The sequence below is a fragment of the Lachancea thermotolerans genome, assembly GCF_000142805.1.
Source record: "Lachancea thermotolerans CBS 6340 chromosome F complete sequence".
NCBI classification, from domain to species: domain Eukaryota; kingdom Fungi; phylum Ascomycota; class Saccharomycetes; order Saccharomycetales; family Saccharomycetaceae; genus Lachancea; species Lachancea thermotolerans.
Genome location: NC_013082.1, coordinates 373,944 through 392,995, shown reverse-complemented (window position 1 = coordinate 392,995; position 19,052 = coordinate 373,944). Strand labels below are relative to the sequence as shown.

Here is a 19,052-nt window from a genome sequence, read left to right as displayed (position 1 = left end):
GGGATACTGCGTCAAACTGTTCTAGAGATGCTTGAATTTATTCATGCGCATATTTGAGCGTGCTCGTGCAGCAAGCTTGGGAATGGAGGCGCCGATCGCTTGTTCATGCGTCTATGTGCAAAGGCGTTGGGCAGCATTGAGGCTCGAATGGCAACGAATTTCAAATTGAAGAACCGTTGGGTGATGCAAGTACACACAGTAAGCTAGTTCTGTAGAGGAAAGTTTCTGCAGCACCCTCGTAATCCCCGGGTCCCACTAATGGGTAAACTAATGCAGCAGGCTCTACTGGAGAGAAAAATGTAATTCCTTGTTTTTCCGAAAGAGAAGACGCCACATGGCGCGGTGCTATGTGACACCCTGCGTCAGTTGCACGATGCAATGCGTTAAACTACAGGTGAGAAGCCATTTGTGCAGTCTTAGCTGCAATTGTTCCGTGACGATGTTCGTGTTTGTTGACGGCTGTACAAATTCAATTTTGGAAAATCTGAGCTGAAGACATAAACATGAAGTTGAAGAAGCACTGATGAACGATATCAACTACGGGTGAATCAAAGTGAGCCGAGGAGCAGCCTGTGCGAGTCCCCGACGGTGCCAAACCAATATTTCTAAAGTTTGTTTTGATGTATCTTCGCTAATTACGCATGTATACTTCCTACACCACGGCCAGATGCGAACCGCTCTGCATGCCTATGCCTGCTCATTCACGTTCACAATGTACTCGTAAACAAAAGCGACTGTGGACAGGTGGCCGGACATTCGAATATGCTCATTCACCGAGTGAATGGTGCGCATGATATCGGCTTCCATCACCAGCCCGAGGAACCTATAGATGTTCTTGGTGAGGCGCCAGTAATACTTGGTGTCTGTGTTACCGGAGACAAGCCCGGTCGAGACGTAGAACTCGGTGTCGGGGTCGTACTTGAAATGTCCGTTTTGGAAAACGTCCTGGATTGTGCCGGCGAACAAATCCCACGTAGGGGACCCCACGGTCGGAGAGATTGGCGCGGGCTCCAGGCTTTTCTGGGGTTCAACGTCGATGAATCCAAATTTTGTGGGAGGAATGATCTCCTCGCCCGCGAGGAATAAACCGTAATTGAACTTCTCGGCGACGGTCTTGATGAGAGCGAGATCTCTTTCGACCGTCTGGCTCACGGAGGAGTTAACGTCGATACGGTGGTTCACCAAAAAGGTCGTGACCTCGGGAAGCGCATTGGCCTTAATGCCGCCTCTGATGATATCGACAGCTTGGGAGGTTCTCATCAAGTCGCGGAGGCGCTTGTCGGTGCTGAAGAAGCTGACCATCTTCTCCTTCTGCTTTTCATCGTGAGGAGCCTGCAGGATTGCCTTTCTTACGGAGCTTGGCAAGTTGTCGCCGTGCTCGGCGGCGCAGGTTAACAAACCGTAAATGGGGTTCTTCGGGGTGAAAGTTGGCTCGAAGGGGTTGGCTTCGAGCAGTGAAATCATGTTCGCGGCGACCCCGATTGTGGTGTGGTCGGGGGGCACAGACGAGTGCCCGCCGACACCGTTCACAGTCACCTCGATATCGACGTAACCTTTCTCAGCTGTGATGGGTGCCGCAACAAACACTTTCTTCCCTAGTTGAATGACACCGCCGCCTTCGTCGACCACCGAGTAAATCCCGTTGTCACCGTAACGCTCGTACAAAAAGTCACCCAGCGTGTTCGCGCCTAAGATCCCGGAAGACTCCTCATCAAAGCCGAGTGCCACGATGACGGATCTCCGCGGCTTGAAGCCGTCCTTCAGCAGCAGCTCGATGGCCTCGAGCTCTCCGATCAGCAGGTTTTTGCAGTCGCCCGTACCTCTGCCCCACACATAATCCGTGGTATTATCATAGTGGCCGGAAAATGGTGGAAACGTCCACTGGTCAACGGTGTCCGGGTTCACTGGGACGACGTCCTGGTGCGCTGTGAGCATCATGGGCTCCAACGACGCATCAGAGCCCTCCCACGTGTACAGAAGGTTCACGTGATTTACCTTTTCCAGCTTTAGGTGCTTATGCACGAGCGGGAAAGTCTGCTTCAAATACTCGTGGAACCGGAAGAACTCCTTGTAGTAGTCCAGGTCGTCCGCGGGCTGCGGGTTCACATCCTGGATTTCTGTAGGGATGCGTACGGCGCCGCTCAGCTTTGCCAGCGATTCCTCCCGGAATTTGGCATCCTCGAAGATCATCTCGATTGACTTATTGAAGCGAGGCCTCAATGGCTCAATCCTCCCGCACTTCGGAGTCTCCTGCGCTTGAAACATCCCGAGTGACCCGTCGCCAGTCGTTCGCCACGCTATGGCCGCGAACGCTAGAGTGCCCGCGGCGAGCATTGCACTCTTCTTGAGTCCCTGGCCGAACCGGCCGGTGCTTGAGCCCGGCAGTTTATCATAGCCACCTTGCATTATTTGTTTTCAAAGGATTTGCTGGCCAGAATGGAAGAGATAGACATCCCGGACTTGTGCATGGCTCGATGGCTTTTATCTCATCTTAGGCGACTAGATGTTACCCCCGACCCTTGACGATAATCCTTCCCCAATTAGGAAAGGATATGCCCTAAAAGGATATAGTAGAGAATTACCCGATAAGGAAAGCTTGACCGAGCGTGTGATGTGACATAAACCGTCTCAAACGACAAAGACGTACACAGTGACCGTACAATGTGTGCAAACGCGACGCGTAGATAATTCCATCAAATATTCTGCTAAGGCCATCATCTCGCGGGCGGTCCCCCAGCAGTTGGAATTACCAATACACGTTAAACTCGATTCTAAATGGCTACTTCAACTCCACGCGTTGATCCACAGCAAATTGGACAACTTTCTAGCCCCGTTTTCCGTATTATCGGCCAGGTGACGGCGCAGCCGCAGCCCACACAGATCATAGTGGCGAGCCCGACTACAGGCGGCGAAATGATCAGCCTGACGAACGTGCAGACGTCGAGCAACGTGAACTACGAGCTGCAGGCGTGGTACGAGCTGGTGTGCAGGGCCAACGACTTTGGCGACGCCGGGTTCCTGGTGCTGGACTCCGTCAAGTGCGTCTTCCCTCCCGGGGAGAGCATCAGCGTGGCAGGCGTGGTCGCCCTGCAGCAGCTGAGCAGCAAGTTCACGGAGATCATGTAAAATGTAACGGTATGTCTTGTGATGTATACGGGCTACGTACGGGAATATGCGATTAAGAAGAGGTGAGCGTGGACGCAGAGCCGGAGCCTGAGGAGTCCGCGGAAGCCGAGGTAGTGACGCCCTGTGTGGCATACTTCAGGTTGCGGATACGCGTGCTGAGGCTCTGCCTCGACTTGGGGTTGTACCAGCCCCCGTTCTGCGAGGGGAAGGGCATGGGCGTCGCGTAGTTGAAGTCACTTGAGATGGTGTAGGACCAGCCGGGAGTGATGGTACTGAGCTGCTCTAGCGACTTCCAGTTACGGAGCGTGGAGTAGTATGTAACAGCGCTAGTGGGGAATCTCCTGGTCCAGGTAGTCGCGGTGATGGTGGACCCGGGCTGCATTTGCATAGGAGCGAACCGCGTGCGATAGGTCTGCTGGGTGTATGGAACCGTGGAGAGACTGGAGACGTCGAAGCCGTCGTCAGTAGTGGTCGTTGTACCCGTAGCGTACATGACTTGGGTAGCAGGCTGCGAAGTGGTGGTCACGGATGGAGTGAGGGTGCCGCTCATGGAACTCAATGTGAAACGTGGGGTGTAATGGATGGTGTATTGCTTAGCGTCTTTTGAAAACTGAGCAAAAACCTGGATGAAGTACTGGCCGTTGCCCACTGCCGACGCGTCGAACTTCGCGGCATATGAGTAGGAGCCTTCAGTGCCACTTGCCAAGTCAGAAGGCTTAACTGTATTCGTTGTTGTCTCGGGACATGTGAACTTATCATTGGTACCGTAGCACAACAAGATATTGTAGTTCAGGACGTTCTTCAGGAGAGGCGTAACGTCATCCTCATTCCACTGCACGGTGATGGAAACCGAGCTGCCGCTAGCAGTGAACTTGTCGCCCTGCCCAGGCGACACAATAGCGACATCCGCAGCCACTAGCGTCAAAGAGACGACGAGCGTCCACAACAAAGCCAAACGTGTCCTCACGGAGCTGTACATGTTGTCTTGATTGCCCTTCAAAGCTTGTTGACATGAGGAGAATGCTTGAATCTAAATTTGACATTCAGCCTCGATGTGGTCCTGCCATCCACGATCTATATCACATTATACGAGGCATACGGAAAACGCGGGAAAGCTGGGGCGCGTGCGCCGCGCATCCATGGGAGATCGCGAAGAGAGTTGCAGTTGAAGGCTCGGGAGCCACAGCAGGCTTACGTTGCCCTTAAACTTGTTTCCGGACGCGTGAGCAGCTCTCGCATTGATCGCTCAGCACGATCCAATATACCGATCGGTTCAGGCTAGAATCTACGGGCCGTGAGTACCGCCAGCTGTCCTAGTCGGCCGGTATATAGCAGCGCCAACAAGCGGATGCCCCATACTACAGGCCCGCCGGGAGCTAAGCACCTTTGCTCACAGGCCAGTCACGTGACAGACACGCAGCGCCAAGTACACGCATTCACCGAAGAGCCATCCACAGTGAGCCACACACAGCGCGTTTCCCGCACCCAGGCCTTCAGTTCCCCGGAATTCCCCGTAGTGCCCCGCTGCGCCCACGCTTCCCTCTTTCTCTTTCCACTTTTCATCGCCATGTCAATATGAAAAATTACGATGGTCAGTATAGCGTAATATACGTCAATACCACGCTGTTGCGACGAGAAGCAGGAAGCGGACATGGCGACGGCTTCGAGAAACGCGCCGTACCGCAGACACAACGGGCGAGAATCACGAATCGTGTAGATTGCACGCCACCTGCCGCATTCTCGTGCATGGCCGCGAGTCGCTTGCTGATCCCGGAGTTTAGGCCAAGATCGAGAACAGCAACGGCTGTGTAGACGCGCCGCGCGTTTCACAGAACTGACAGCAACGTTACCGCGACTCGCGGGCCCTCTGTAGAGAAGGCTGACGGGTAGCTGACTATGTTGGTGTCATTAATCACGAACGGATACACACAGCTTTTACACCCCCGCGACGAGCCGCGCGGCGAGCCGCGCTACTGCGGCTTTCTTCCAGCGCCAGCCGTTCGGACTATATATGGGCTGTAGAGCTCCGCAGTAGACAAAGTAAACGAGAAAAGTACGCAGTGGAAAGCATCGAGAGGCCCTCAGCGTAGGACGGCTCGAGGCGCGCGCATGCGGGGGAAACGCCCGGCTCACAGTGCAAGCCTGGTACGTCAGTGAGGCAGGGCTGGGCCCCGGTTTGGCTCGCGCACTGCTCAACACTCCGGCGTTGGATGTATATATCACGTTATACGAACACGTTTGGTGAGATGGCCCACTTTTTCAGTATCAATCTCACACAACAAACCCATTCCAACCACCAATTCATCCAAAATCCGCTTCGAATCAGGTGCTACAGCGCGTCCTAGCGATCAATGAGCGTGGAACAGACAAACTCACCTTACGCGCACAGTCTGCAGCACGAGAGCGCGACCGAATCGGGCGACGCGCACGATGCGGCGCTCTTTGGTGACGCGGACGAGGACGCGACCCAACAAGGTCCGCAGGGCGACGATATCACGGGAACTGCAGACAAGGGCGCCGAGGAAAATCCAGAGGCAGTCTTGATGTCGCCCACAGCCGCAGATGTGTTGTCGCAGTCGCGTGGCCTCGAGGCAGAGTCGCGCGAGACTGCCGCGCACGAGCCCCACCAGGAACTAGAAGAGTCGGCGGCGCCAGTGGAGCAATCGGACATGGGCGGGCCCGTCGAGGCCTCGGACCACGCGGAGGCTGGCAAACAGCAGGAGCCAAGCTTAGTGCCCGACGTCAGCGAGCAGCTTGGTCTTCCCGAGCAGCAGGATATCGAAAAGCAGCAGGGCTCCGACGTGCAACAAGAAACCGCCGCGCTACCAGCGAGCAGTGCACAGGCCGAAAGCAATGAGGCGTCAGCCAGCGTCCGAGGCAATGAAAGCATAGAACAACTCGGGCACGGCGAAGAGCTTAAGTTGGGTAACGGAGCAGAAAAATTTGGACTGTCTGGCGCGCCAGACATTGCGCTACAAACAACGCACCAGACACAGGACCAGGTTCCGCAAACAGAGCAGTCTTTTCCAGCGGAGAATCCTGTGCAAGCGGAGCCTTTGCAAGCGGAGCAGCGTGTACAAGTGGAGCAGCGTGTACAATCGGAGCAGCCTGTGCAATTGGAGCAGCCTGTTAAAATGAAGCAGCCTGTTGAAATGGACCAACCTGTTGAAATGGACCAACCTGTTGAAATGGATCATCCTGTGCAAATGCAACAGCCTGTACAAGCAGAACAACCTGTCCCAGCAAAGCAACCTATCCAAGCAGAACAGCTTGCCCAAGCAGCACAACCTGTCCAAACAGAGCAGCCAGTTAAACAGGAGAACGCAATCAAAGAGGAGACATCCCTGCAGCACGAGCAACAACTCCACGCGGAGAGCTCCCCTCTGCCTCAGAACAATGGCACAGCAGCTCAACTACAAGAAATGGGTCCTGAAGCTCCATCGCGCCTAGTCGTCCCCCAATCCCATGAAATAGTCATCCCCTCATATGCGCGCTGGTTCCATCTGCAGAAAATCCACTCCATTGAGAAACAGTCTTTGCCGGAGTTCTTCACAAACCGCATTCCTTCGAAAACACCGCAAGTTTACGTCAAGTACCGTAACTTCATGGTCAACTCTTACCGCCTGAACCCTAACGAGTATTTCACGGCAACCGCCGCAAGACGGAATTTATGCGGTGACGCTGGCGCCATCCTTAGACTCCATAAGTTCCTCACCAAGTGGGGATTAATTAATTACCAAGTTGATGCCAAGGCCAAACCCAAACAAGTGGAACCACCCTTCACTGGCGAATACGCGACTAAGCACGATGCCCCGCGCGGTTTGTTCCCCTTCGAAAGCTACAAGCCTGCTATTCAGATTCCGGATCTATCACGACTGAAAAAACTCATGCATCAGATCGACCCTCCTGCTTCTTCCACTAAAAGCGCACTCGCGGCTGTTTCTCCATCACCTGGAGATTCCAGTGATAAGAAGAGATCTTTAGAGGATGGGGATGAAACCCCAGTCAAGCCTAAGCTTCAGCGCCCCAACGTGCTTGAAATGGTAGACAGAGACTGGGATGAAGAAAGTGTTAAAAAACTGCTGGAAGGAATCCAAAAATTCCAGACTGACTGGCTACGCGTAGCACAGTATGTTGGGAACAAAACCCCAGAACAATGCATCTTGAGGTTCCTCCAACTGCCGATCGAAGACGCTTACCTGCAGTCACAATCTGGCGAGGAGCTGGGCCCTCTCAAGTACGCCCCTCACCTGCCCTTTTCCAAGGCAGACAATCCTGTGATGTCTACAATAGCATTTCTTGCGGGTCTTGTTGACCCCAAAACGGTGAAAAAGATGACTAGCCGAGCTATAGATTCTGTGAAGCAGGAAAGAGAAACTTTGAGCGCAGAAGGCGACAACTACGTTAAAGAAGGCAGCGAGATCGCGCTGGCTTCCATTGGTTTGAGATCCCATGTTTTTGCCACAAATGAGGAAAGGCAGATGACTGCACTGGCCCACGACATGGTTCAAACGCAAATGAAAAAGATAAACTTGAAACTAAAATTACTGGGAACTATGGAAAAATCCCTGGAAATGGAGAAGAAAGCGCTACAGAAGCAGCAGGAGGACGTGTTCATCCAGCGCCTTTCATTAGCCAAACATTCCCAGACGTTAACTGCCAAAATCCAACAATGTCTCGATGATCATGATGACAAAGAAAAGCTTCAAGCTCACCTTAACGCAATCAAAGAAATGCAGGCCCATCCTGCTAGAATTAGTATAGGGAAGAGCCAATCGTCCTCGAAATCTGCTGTAAATGGTTCTTCTCAAGAACAAGCCTTCAGTTCTACAAGCGATCTGAACGAGCCATTCGTCAAGCCTGTATCAGTAGATGCTCCTCAATCTTATAGGTATTGGTCTGGGTAGAACGGCACTAACCATACGGCTTCTGATGTCACGATTTCCGAACTAATATTTCTCGCATTTTTCATTCACTTCAAACGCCGAAAACGCAGGCTCTCTCCAAGCTCACCAATATTAGATCCCAGGAGCCTCCTGTAACTACCAAGTACATGTATCAACTGGCATCTGGGGTGTTTATAAACTAGTTCTGTATCATTAATAGTTATTTTTGTTATTCTGCAATACATCAAGAAAAAAACAACATATGCTAAGCCTAAACTTATACGCTTCCAAGCCATAAGTGGGGCCATGAGCGACTCAGTGTTTAAGCACGCCGTTGAGCTATGGTCGAAGGCCAATTTGCCTGAGCTCCAACGTCAACTGGATGAGAGCGTGTTGACGATGAAAGAGCTTGAAACAAAGTCCTTAAATTCTCGGAAAACCCTAGCTAGCGAGACCAAGCAATTCAAAAGGCTCAATGAAGAACAAAAGCTTGCCCAAGTGAATAAAGTTATTAAGCAATACCAGCAGGAAGTTGACAGTCTCACTTCTCGGTCAAAATTCTCAGAAGAAGTACTCCTAAATCTCTATGCCAAGCTATCTGAAACTCCGGATCCACAGCCCCTTCTTGAAGCTTCCAGCCAGCAGTCCCACAGCGAGGAGGAAATTGCTGGGCTCAAGAACACGATTATCGAATTGGAGCACAAGGTATCCAAACATGCCGACTATGATAAGATTCGGGCTCGACTACTGGATCTCGAGCAGAACTCTGCTAAAACACTTTCTAAAAGGCTTTCTGCCAAAGAGCAAGAGCTGAACTCGAAGTGGCAGGAGAAGGAGAGGAATTGGTCAGAGCGCGAAAAAGACCTAGTCAAGCAACTAGAGATTGCCAGAGATACAAACAAAGTTCTGGAAGGCAAGTTATCTCAATCTGCCGACGGGGATGAGGACCATGACATTCACGGCCGATACTCTGCTGAGCACGACTTGTTGCTACAAGAAGTCCAATCCAGCCAAGTTAGGATTATGGATTTAGAAAGAAGAAACGAAGAGCTCAGCGGCTCTCTAGCAAAAGCCACAAGTCAGGAAGAGCAAGACTCAGAGGCAAAGGCGAAGAGCCTAAAAATCAACGAGCTGGAATCCGAAAATGCTTTGCTCAGTGCTTCTTTAGAGCGTGAACGCAACCTGTTAAAATCCAATGTTACTGACAGAGAAGGCCGTATTGAAAAATTAGAACAACAACTAGCCGCCTTGCAAGACGACCTCTACAAAAAGACGCGTAAGCTTGAGGTTTATGCCGACTATGATTCTATTAAAAAGGAGCTGACGGCATTGAAGAAGATCGAATTTGGCGCATCTGATGACGAGAACGCTGGTGTTGATTCAACGCTACTGAATGCCAACAAAAAATTGCAGTCAAACCTTGCTGAATTGCGGGCTAAGTTCAGCGGCATGGAAAAGGAGCGCGCAGGCTTACAGCATGAGGTTAAAAGCCTAAATGATAAAATAAGTGGTCTGGAGAAACTCAACGCCCGGTTGGAACTCGACCTCGAAAAGGTTGACAGCGTGAGCATGATCACAGACACGGCGAGTATGATGTCAGGCGCGACGCGACAGATGAACCGTGTAGGAACATCTGCAAGGCCAGGGGGCAAGTTATCTCCTACCAGCTCTATCGTAGGTATCCCAGAGGATGAAGAAATGCCCATTTCTAGCGGAAATGCTAGGATCTTGCCCATTGTCACTCAACAGAGAGACAGGCTTCGCCAGAAAACTACCGAGTTGGAGAAGAAGCTGAGACAGACGTCACTAAACCAAGGAAACCTCAGGACTGAGGTCGAGAGCTTGAAGAACGACAACGCGAAGCTGTACGAGCGCATCAGGTTTTTGTCCTCATATGGATCGGGGAGCAACCTGCAAATTGAAGACGACTCACGTTATTCAAAATCCTACGACGAGTCGTTGCATCCGCTTGCAGACTTCAAACAAAAGGAATTGAGCAGATACCAGAAAAAGAGCATTTCCCCCATGGAGAAAGTGCTCCTGAGCTTCGCCGGGATTGTGCTGGCTAACAAGACGAGCCGGATGTTGTTTATGTGTTACTGCCTAGGGCTACACGGCCTGGTGATGGTGATGATTTTCTACGTCGCGAGCTTCTCGGGCTCTATGAGTGGGGGAACCGTGGGTGTACGAACGGCCGGCGCCGGAATGTAGCGCATGTAGCAAGTAATAAATAACCGAGGGAGCAATGTAATACTTTAAAAAGTCGCGTTAGATTATACAGAAGATATGGGAGTTCAAAATTTCACGGTAATCTTGTTTAAGCGGTGATACGCTTTTGAGCAGCCAATCTACCTCTCTGTCTGGAGGACAATCTGACAACCTTCTTCTCCTCGGCCTTCTCAACGGCTTCCTCCTTCTCGGTCAAGACCAACTCGATGTGGGAAGGACTAGACTCGTACTTGTTGATTCTACCGTGAGCTCTGAAGGTTCTTCTTCTCTGCTTTGGAGCCTTGTTAACCTGGATGTGAGAGACGAACAACTTGGTGGAGTCCAAACCCTTAGCCTGTTAATGGAAAACGTTAGTATTCAATAATCGTGTGCATGAGTGCGCGCATACGCGCGTACGCTCCTGGAGTTTTCAAATTTCACATACCTCAGCGTTGGCAGCGGCGTTCTGCAACAAGTCCTGGACGAACTTGACGGACTTAGCTGGCCATCTGGCCTTGGTCACGCCGAACTCCTTACCCTGACCGGTTCTACCGATGGAAGAGTTGAATCTTCTGAATGGAATGGCTCTCTGGTGGTCCAAGACCTGGTCCAAGTACTTCTGGGCTCTTTCCAAACCCCAGCCGTTAATGGCCTGGGCGGTCTCCCTGGTGTTCTTGAAAGAAACACGCAAGTAGGAACCACGGGCAGCAGCAGACTTAGCTGGGTTAGTAGAGGTAGCACCGTATCTAGCCATTTCTTCTAGTTGATCTGGGTTCTGTATCAAATGCCAGGAAATCACCAAAACCGTGTGTTATCCTATTGCTCAGGTTTCTACAACTTTTGACAAATTCGAACACCAACCCGGGCGCGGCACTAGGCGGAGCGCTAGGCTGGTTCCAGCGCGAGTCCCAGAGGGAGTCCCAGAGGGAGTCCCAGAGGGAGTCCCGACAGAGCCAGTAGGAGCTAGTGGGAAGCTAGGCAGGAACCAGTCCAACTCCCGGGGGGCGATGCCCTCCCAGTCCAGCCTGGAGCCTGCTGGAGCGTACTGCGTTCGCGGTTCATTCCCCGCGTGGCTCCTCCTGCGGCTCATCTGGAGCACTGCACCCGAAATTTGCCACCGACCCACGCAAATGTTAAAGATATATTTTTTCATTCTCAAAAGTTTTTCAGCGATCGAAACAATATGTATGGGCGTAAACAGTCTCAACATACCGCGTTAGTAAACATAAAACATCACCATATACGGATATGCACACCAGTGCGCCTGTTACGCACGCCAAAGGCGCTCCAGTAGCGTGCATATAGGATTGCAGATGGGGGCAGATTCACGTGGAGTTGTGACATGGTAAGCGGAGCGTGTTTTAGCACGAAAAACGTGTCTGGGAGAGAAAATCGTGTTTGTAGCAGCGCTGGGCCCGTAACACCGGGCGTGCAACGAAAACGGACGTATCGGGGTGGCGCCTGCTCACTAGGTCCCTGGGCGAATGTCGCTCGGCTGGGGGACGCTCGAGAACCTTCAAGCACGTGACTGGTGTCACATTCGTGTACCATGACACATACGAACATCCTTCAGCAGTTGGTGGATAACGACGGAAGAGACTAGCGTGGGCCGTGTTGACGATCTAGTTCAGTCTCTAGTGTGCGCGTATCAAACTGGCTTTGTGCTATGTGAATCTCGGCTATTACAGGTCGACATAATATCACTCGGGCTGTCCTTCCCCACCACACAGGGCGCTAACGAACGAGGACAACACCCTATCAGAGGCTCTAAACGACGCCTCAAGAGCTGGCGCAGGTCTTGGAGCCTACCCCAGCGCGCCAACTGCGGCAGTGCTTTATATCATCCCAAACGAAGGACCGTGAAGTTGCCGAAGTTTCCAGTGTATATTCTATCATAACTGCCCTTAGAATCTAATCAGGTCCGCACCGCCAGCAGCCAGCACGCACGCGTCTAACATGAAACTCTCGCGCCAGGCATTCGCTGCAGCACTATTTGCGCAACTCGCGCTTGGCTTCAAGTGCTCCCAACACGACATTTTGAAGAAGTACAACGTCGATAAGAACGACATAACACATACGAGCTCCAGGGAAACGCCCCCTAGCACTACGGAGGAGCAGTGGTGGATCAATATATGCCAGGAGAACACCAGTCCTGCACCCGAAAACTGTCAGAAAAATGACTTGCTATGTGGCAAAACCGTGGTGACGCTGCCCGACGATCGTAACAATAAACTGCTCACTCAACTGATCGACTTCACCGAGTCTGTATCCCAGAGCGCCAGCGTCAACGATAAAAACGAGTTGGTGGTAGACCTCAAAAACGCCAAGTGGGGGCCAAACTCTATCGACGCGGAGCTCACGTTTGTGTGTACCTCGCCAAACGACGCCAGCAGCGTCAGTTCCGTCACCTGGCAGGACCAGCGCGTTCTGATCGCCATAAAGGGCTCTGCGGGGTGCCTGAAGGGCGAGAAGGATGGCGGAAATGGCGACGACAATGGCCATGACGGTGGCGACAATGGCAACGACGACGATGGCAACAGAAAGGATGGTGACGGAGGCGACCGCAAGCCACACAAGCGCGGCTCGAGCCTCGGATCGTGGTTTGTGTGGCTCGTTACATATGCGTTGCTATTCGCGCTCATCTACCTGCTCGCGACCTCCTACATGAGCACTCGCGGTGGTAATTTCCGGGAGTTCCGCGAGGAATTCGTCGAACGCTCGACAGGCCTGGCTGCATCGCTGCCTCAGTTCGCTAAAGAGGTAGTGAGCAGGGTTATCGGCCGTGGGTCTTCGTCTCAAAGAGGAGGCTACAGCGCTGTGTAGTAGCACTCCGCCTGCTCATTCCCCTATCTACGTCTCTGCCTCACTCAAATTCTTTTCGATATAATGAAAACTTCTGAATTTTGTACTACATAGCATTATCATTACGTTTGCTGAATCACTCTCCTCATGCTCTCTACCGTGTTTTCAACCGTGGTTTGAAGGTAGTTCTGTTTGATTTTGAGCGCCTTCGCCTGTTCTTCCACCAACTTCTCATCACTCTCTAGATCTGCGGTATACTTTGTTCTATCCTGTAGAACAAATGCCTTCCCGCATGACCTCCATACTTTCTTAACGGGGTATGATTCTAGTTCTTTAGTGGTGAGTTGTGCAAGCTTCTTTTGCCTGTCCAGCTGGGCTAATTGCATGTTCACAACTTCCAATTGCGCTTTGCTGGAGCGCAAGGCAGCTGCCATCTCTTGTACAATGTTTTGGGACATCCTGGGTGCTCGAGGGGCTGAGCTTCTCTTGATCGTGTTGTCTAACCAATGTTGAATGTCATAATTGACATTCATATATCATATTGAAATTTAGATGTCCTTGATGAGTGCTAAAATCACCTTTCAGGATTTAGAACTAAGAAGCCAGCTAAACTTCCAGGATGTTGAGACACGCCACATTCCGGTCGCTCAGGTCTGCGCACCTTTGTTCCGTAAGGGCATACGCTAGAGCCACATCCCTTGGAATCGATTCCTCTGTTGAAAACAACCTACAGACCGAGACCAACAGAGCGTCTAAAACCTTACAAAAATTCTGGAATGATGTTTCGGTCAAAGAATGCGACACTCATCTTACTGTGATGTTGGATAACAAGCCTCTCAGAACCCCCTTGGGTAACGCGCTAAGTGTCTCCAAGGACCGCAAGCTTCTTGCTTTACTTTTGCAAAATGAATGGTCCAGCATGTCCAGCCTCGCAATCAAGCCACACTCACTGCCCATCACCTCCATTGTATCTCGATGCATAGACTTGGAGTACACCGCGAAGCCAGGCTCAGATCCAGAACTAGTTGCCAAAATTGGCGGCGATCGCTCAGTAATCTCAGAATCCTTATTGCGTTACCTCGATACAGATACTCTCATGTGTCTTTCACCACGCGCAGAATATGAAGGAGCTTTGAGAGCTGCACAAGATGAACTTTATCTTCCTGTGATCAGTCAAGTGGAGAAATTTCTATCGCGTTTCGCTCAGGATCCAGTGAAACTACAAATCCTGGACGCAGACGTTCATGGGCTCAAAGGCAACCTTCAAGATAAAAACACTAAAGAGGCAGCTCTCGCTTACCTGAATTCTCTATCAATGTGGGACTTTGCTGTTTTCGAAAAGGCTGTACTCACCACTAAATCTTTTCTCTGTGGCCTTCTATTGCTGCACAACAAGTCACAAAACCCATCTAGTGACATGAAAGTCACCATGGAAAAGATTGCCCAGTTTGCGACTTTGGAGACTATATACCAAGTTGAGCGCTGGGGAGAGGTCGAGGATACTCACGATGTGGACAAGCGCGATGTGAGGAGAAACATAAATGCTGCCTCCATCGTGGCCTTCAAGGAATAAGGAATAAATCGTGATTTACTAACTGATGATACTATTCTCTATATTAGACATGTAATTAATTTGAAAACTTCGTTTGCTACAATTTGGTTCTTGAACTCAATCAAAAAGTTGTCCTGCTCGTGAACCAAGGATACGCCGGTCCTACCTATCCTTTTAATATTATCGAGCTTACTTGTAAACTCAATTCTGGAAAGTTGGTCACGTATCAGATCAAACTTGATTGCTGACACCTGACCGCGAAATTCCTGGGAATGGACGTCCAAGAGCCCCTTGCTCTTTAGAACCCACCCGTGTTCTTTACTCTTCTCATGCAGTCTAACCTTTATGTTAGATAGTAGTAGTAGTGGCGCGATTTGCTCTTTTTCTAAAGCACCACTGTTCTGTGCAATGGACGAGAGACCCGTCGAAGTCGTGTCTGAGCGAGGTACTGACTTGTCCAATGTGCTGAAAGTAGAGGACGTGCTTGATAGAGTCCCGTAAGTGCTGGATGCTTTTATTTTTGATGGCAGATTCTGCCTTATGCAATGGTGCAATGTGTTCAAAACCTTGTCAACTTGAGGGCATCTTAAGCTGATAACGGAAGCACCAGAAGGAAGCACGCTAGCAATTATGTCTTGCTGAGGTATTCTGAGCTGAATATCTTGTGCCGCGGATCTAGTGACTTTCCACTCAGGAGATACGTATGAGCACAGCCTGTATTTTTGGCTGTCGTCCTGGTTGTAGAGCAAGCACAGTACTTCACCACTGGAGCTTTCCTGAAGTTTTAGCGTGAGTTGCTTCTTTGAGACGGCCTTCCAGCTGTTCACGTACCAATACGAAACTTGAGCGCCATGTTCGCAGATACAGAATCCTTCATTGGGGTCGATTCTCTCAGGCAAAATGCAAAATTCATCACGCTGAGGCGACGGCAACTGCGTAGAATTTGGCGAGGTTGGCGTAGGCAAGGTGAACAAACTTGTGGTGGAATCGCCAGAGGGCAAGTCTAGCACCAGGTTCTTGTGGTTTTTCAACGAGGTCTTCGATCTGTTCGAGCTGAAGAGGCTCAAGAGCGACGACGACTTCCGCTTGGACAGTTGTGGCCTGTGGAATTCGGAGCTCAAGTCGAAGGTCTCATTGTTCTTTTCTTCTCCCTCGTGAGACGACACGACGCTTTCAGCGTCTTCAGTGTACTCGCCCAACGCGACTTCGGCCTTGGCAACAGATGACGAGGAGTCAACTCTCTTGAACTCACACTCATCAAATTTTGGATTGGGCTGAAATGATGGAGTGCTGTTCATGCTAATGCTCTCGTCGATTTTAAGCAGAGATTCAAAGTCTAGTTTCTCTAATTCTGCAAAACTGTCCAGACTTGGCAATTTAGAAGCGCTGAGGTTTAATGGGCGTGATTTGTGAAGCAAGGTTTTGTTTTGGCGTTCGGTGACCTCTTGTCTGCTGGAATCTATCGCTTGCTCATTGTAATAGAGCTTGACCGCTAGGCCTGGACTTTCCTTTGGCCTCAAGGAGGCAAGTTTGTCATGCTTGAGCTTGAAGTTTTGGAAGGGATGTGCTGACTTTGTCATATGCATTGAAATGGGAGCTGATTCATCGGGTGTGAATTGAGGGTTAGAGAACAGTCTGCGGAAGTAGGTTTTCCAATGCTTCTCCCAAGGAACCGCGTCCATTGCGGAAAGAGACAGAGTTGGCTCATCTCCAACTTTGGCGCTCAATTCAACGCTTGTTGGCCCTTCAGAGATGATACAAAGATCGCCCTTCCGGAGCGTGGGGAACAGGAGACTTCTCCCGAGTCTTTTGTAGTTGGACTCATGCCCGGAACTAAAGGTTTGCAGCAGTTCTTTAGTGGTCTCAATTGTGAGCGGCAATTGGCCGCACTCGACCTTGAAGACCGCCAGCTCGCCACTTTACAACTGGAAAAGCTCAACTAGCAAGTTTTTGAAGCCGAGCCCGTGAGCTGTCAGCTCGAAGTAGTCCCGCTTGACAGTTTTGGCAACGTCCAGTAAAGGCGACGAAATAATATCGTGGCTGCTCGAGAACAGGTCTTGCACCCGGTCGAATTTGAATGTGTTACAATTGGTAGCGTTCCATTGAGCTTTGAAATGGCACTCAAACGAGTGCAGAATCGACATCAACTGCGAAGTTTGCTGCGTTCCGGGAAGCGACAGTTGGCTCAGCCTATTGTAGACAGCCACAACCAGCGCCGCGAACTCTGAGTTTGGCGAGAACTGGTACCCCGAGGTACTGGCACCGAACACTAGTTTCAAAGACCCGCTGAGCAATGTGCTGTAGCACCCGAGCAGCTCGGTATCGTTCAGCCATCCGTTCAGCTGCTTGTCGTCGCACTGCGCATTCTGCAGCAAGCAAGCAAGCTGCTCATGCTTCTTGAGAAGCACTCTCGTGGCCGGTGCCAGGACTTGCGTTTGCTGCACCAACCCGCTCAAAGGGTCGCATACGGACTGGCTTTTACCGGAGCGCGTTTCCAACAAGCCCAGTAACCTCGACAAGGAGTCTTGGAAAGCTCGTTCCGAGCTACTCAATTGCGACGATGTAGCAGAGCTCATTAGTAACTCCCGCTCACTTGTCCACGTATTGTGTGCTGGTTCACTAAGAAGTTGAGATGTGAAAAACCCCGGCCTTCTGTTGCATTAAACTTGATGCCACAACCTACGGCAAGTGAGATTTCGTGAATTCGACTACAACCCTGTCGGGAAATGAAATTGGTTTGTTCGCGAATTTTGGGTATCAGTTTTCGCGTCGCGAAAAGATAGATTCGTGGATTAATGAGTTGTTGAGCCAACAGATTACTCGAAGGAGATACAATGGTGGGGGAGGGGTGATGGTAACGCGTTACTAGCCGTTGACGCGGCCTTGGGACATTAACAGTTGTAAAGCTCTATTGCCCGAAAAGGAACGATAAACTGAACCGTGAAGTATCTATTAAATATAAGAGTAGTTTTACACGCTTAGCAAAGTTAGCTCAGCTCGAGAAATGAAAAAAAAAAACAGAGAACTGGCGATAGGGCAGGGACTGCTCGACCACTATGATGTTTGTACCTTGTCGTAGAAAGTATCGATGTCTTTGATGCATGAACCTCTGTCTTTGCAGCCGTAGAAAGAAGCAACAAGGTCACCGGCGGTGTAGTGGAAAGCGTCGACGCCAGGCTTCTCGTCAGCCTTTTTCGCTGGATCGTATACGCTAGCAATGGTTTTGGGCACAATCAGCGCTGTTTTCGCGAGGATGCTTGGGTGCCACTGCAGCGCGTGTGACACACAGTGAGCAAAGTTCTGCCATGGGAAATCGCGAACCAGCGGATCGCTCAGGTAGTCAAACATAGCCTTGCTGTACATGCCGGAGGCCGCTATGAACGAGGAGGAGTCCAAGTACCCCCCGTTGGTCTGTGGGAATATGATTTCGGCGTTCCCCGGCAAGAAGTGGTTGTAGGTCTTGATGTTTGAGTCCTTGACAACGGGCACGTTCTTCAAAATGGCGAGCTGCAGGATCTTGGGGTCGAGGAGGTGGTTCTGCAAGGACAGGTCCATACGCATGATGAGGGCGTCTTGGTCCAAGAACCAAAAGTACTTGGCTCTAGGGAATGCATGAAAGGCAGCCCTCATGATCATGGGCTTCAGGTACTCGTAGGACTCCTTTAGGTTCTGCTTTTCTAGCAGTGGTATAAACTCCTGCGCCCATCTGACGTACACGCCGTAGCGGTGCCTCTGAGCGTAGTTGACCCTGTTCTGCACCACCTTGATTAGGGTCTGTGGGTCGTAGTTATCGAAGTCGACCAGAGTGACAATCACCACTTCCGGGCTGTCTGTTCCTTTACGGAAAACAAGCTTGCCGTGGTCCAGGTAGTCCCTTTTGATAATCTCGTGTGGGTCGGTCATCTGCTTGCGTTCTTTCTCCGTGATTGGCTGATCGGTCTCCTTCAAAACGTATTTCTTATTGCCGTCCATGTCAATCCGCAAAATGTGCAGGCTTCTCATGTTCATTTCCTTGAGCTGCGCTGCGTTTTCCACAGCCGGAAAGATCAGAGGCTTTGTCGTGGCGATTTCGTTTATGTAGTGGCCATGGACAGGTGGGTACTTGTTGACGGTAGGCCTTCCGCGGCCGAACAGGCCACTCACTAAGTATAGGACTAGTGCGATACCAACGAACACTGACAGCGTGAATGCCTGCTTCCGCCGTTTCTTGGAATCCACAAAAACATTCTTAAACTGCATGCTTCGCTTTTGCAGCGAGTTGGAAGTAGACATGGGCTTCAGCTTGGGTTTCAAAGCCATTCTGAGAAGCCACAAGGCACACGCAATCAACAGCAATGCTAGGATTTCACTGGCTGATCGCTAAACTTGCCGTCTAACAATGCTTTATGTTTATGATCTACTCGCTTCCCTCCATCATCGTGCAAAACTTTTAACACATGCTAGCCGCACCTGATCGTCCGATGTGATGTTTACATTAA

At 50.8% G+C, this 19,052-nt stretch overlaps 10 protein-coding genes across 10 annotated transcripts; 5 read left to right on the top strand and 5 right to left on the bottom strand.

The window, feature by feature from the left end:
• Window positions 1–687: 687 nt before the first annotated feature.
• CPS1 (Gly-Xaa carboxypeptidase) lies at window positions 688–2,406 on the bottom strand (the record flags this gene model as incomplete). The annotated part of the gene is made up of 1 exon (XM_002554354.1): window positions 688–2,406. The coding sequence occupies one exon, from the start codon at window positions 2,404–2,406 to the stop codon at window positions 688–690; it is 1,719 nt and encodes a 572-aa protein (XP_002554400.1).
• A 369-nt stretch (window positions 2,407–2,775) lies between these two features.
• Window positions 2,776–3,126, top strand: RFA3 (Rfa3p; the record flags this gene model as incomplete). Its single annotated transcript, XM_002554353.1, has 1 exon — window positions 2,776–3,126. One exon carries the CDS (start codon window positions 2,776–2,778, stop codon window positions 3,124–3,126), a length of 351 nt encoding a protein of 116 aa, XP_002554399.1.
• Window positions 3,127–3,178: 52 nt separating this feature from the next.
• On the bottom strand, window positions 3,179–4,105 carry KRE9 (Kre9p; the record flags this gene model as incomplete). Its single annotated transcript, XM_002554352.1, has 1 exon — window positions 3,179–4,105. The coding sequence occupies one exon, from the start codon at window positions 4,103–4,105 to the stop codon at window positions 3,179–3,181; it is 927 nt and encodes a 308-aa protein (XP_002554398.1).
• A 1,372-nt stretch (window positions 4,106–5,477) lies between these two features.
• SWI3 (Swi3p) lies at window positions 5,478–8,033 on the top strand (the record flags this gene model as incomplete). Its single annotated transcript, XM_002554351.1, has 1 exon — window positions 5,478–8,033. The coding sequence occupies one exon, from the start codon at window positions 5,478–5,480 to the stop codon at window positions 8,031–8,033; it is 2,556 nt and encodes an 851-aa protein (XP_002554397.1).
• A 285-nt stretch (window positions 8,034–8,318) lies between these two features.
• COY1 (CCAAT displacement transcription factor COY1) lies at window positions 8,319–10,223 on the top strand (the record flags this gene model as incomplete). The annotated part of the gene is made up of 1 exon (XM_002554350.1): window positions 8,319–10,223. One exon carries the CDS (start codon window positions 8,319–8,321, stop codon window positions 10,221–10,223), a length of 1,905 nt encoding a protein of 634 aa, XP_002554396.1.
• Window positions 10,224–10,329: 106 nt separating this feature from the next.
• Window positions 10,330–10,974, bottom strand: KLTH0F04312g (60S ribosomal protein uL22; the record flags this gene model as incomplete). The annotated part of the gene is made up of 2 exons (XM_002554349.1): window positions 10,330–10,575; window positions 10,666–10,974. The coding sequence occupies 2 exons, from the start codon at window positions 10,972–10,974 to the stop codon at window positions 10,330–10,332; spliced, it is 555 nt and encodes a 184-aa protein (XP_002554395.1).
• Window positions 10,975–12,176: 1,202 nt separating this feature from the next.
• On the top strand, window positions 12,177–13,043 carry ATG27 (Atg27p; the record flags this gene model as incomplete). Its single annotated transcript, XM_002554348.1, has 1 exon — window positions 12,177–13,043. One exon carries the CDS (start codon window positions 12,177–12,179, stop codon window positions 13,041–13,043), a length of 867 nt encoding a protein of 288 aa, XP_002554394.1.
• A 101-nt stretch (window positions 13,044–13,144) lies between these two features.
• On the bottom strand, window positions 13,145–13,555 carry PFD1 (prefolding complex chaperone subunit; the record flags this gene model as incomplete). Its single annotated transcript, XM_002554347.1, has 1 exon — window positions 13,145–13,555. The coding sequence occupies one exon, from the start codon at window positions 13,553–13,555 to the stop codon at window positions 13,145–13,147; it is 411 nt and encodes a 136-aa protein (XP_002554393.1).
• An 86-nt stretch (window positions 13,556–13,641) lies between these two features.
• ATP12 (ATP synthase complex assembly protein ATP12) lies at window positions 13,642–14,595 on the top strand (the record flags this gene model as incomplete). The annotated part of the gene is made up of 1 exon (XM_002554346.1): window positions 13,642–14,595. One exon carries the CDS (start codon window positions 13,642–13,644, stop codon window positions 14,593–14,595), a length of 954 nt encoding a protein of 317 aa, XP_002554392.1.
• A 3,033-nt stretch (window positions 14,596–17,628) lies between these two features.
• MNN11 (alpha-1,6-mannosyltransferase) lies at window positions 17,629–18,873 on the bottom strand (the record flags this gene model as incomplete). Its single annotated transcript, XM_002554345.1, has 1 exon — window positions 17,629–18,873. One exon carries the CDS (start codon window positions 18,871–18,873, stop codon window positions 17,629–17,631), a length of 1,245 nt encoding a protein of 414 aa, XP_002554391.1.
• Window positions 18,874–19,052: the final 179 nt, after the last annotated feature.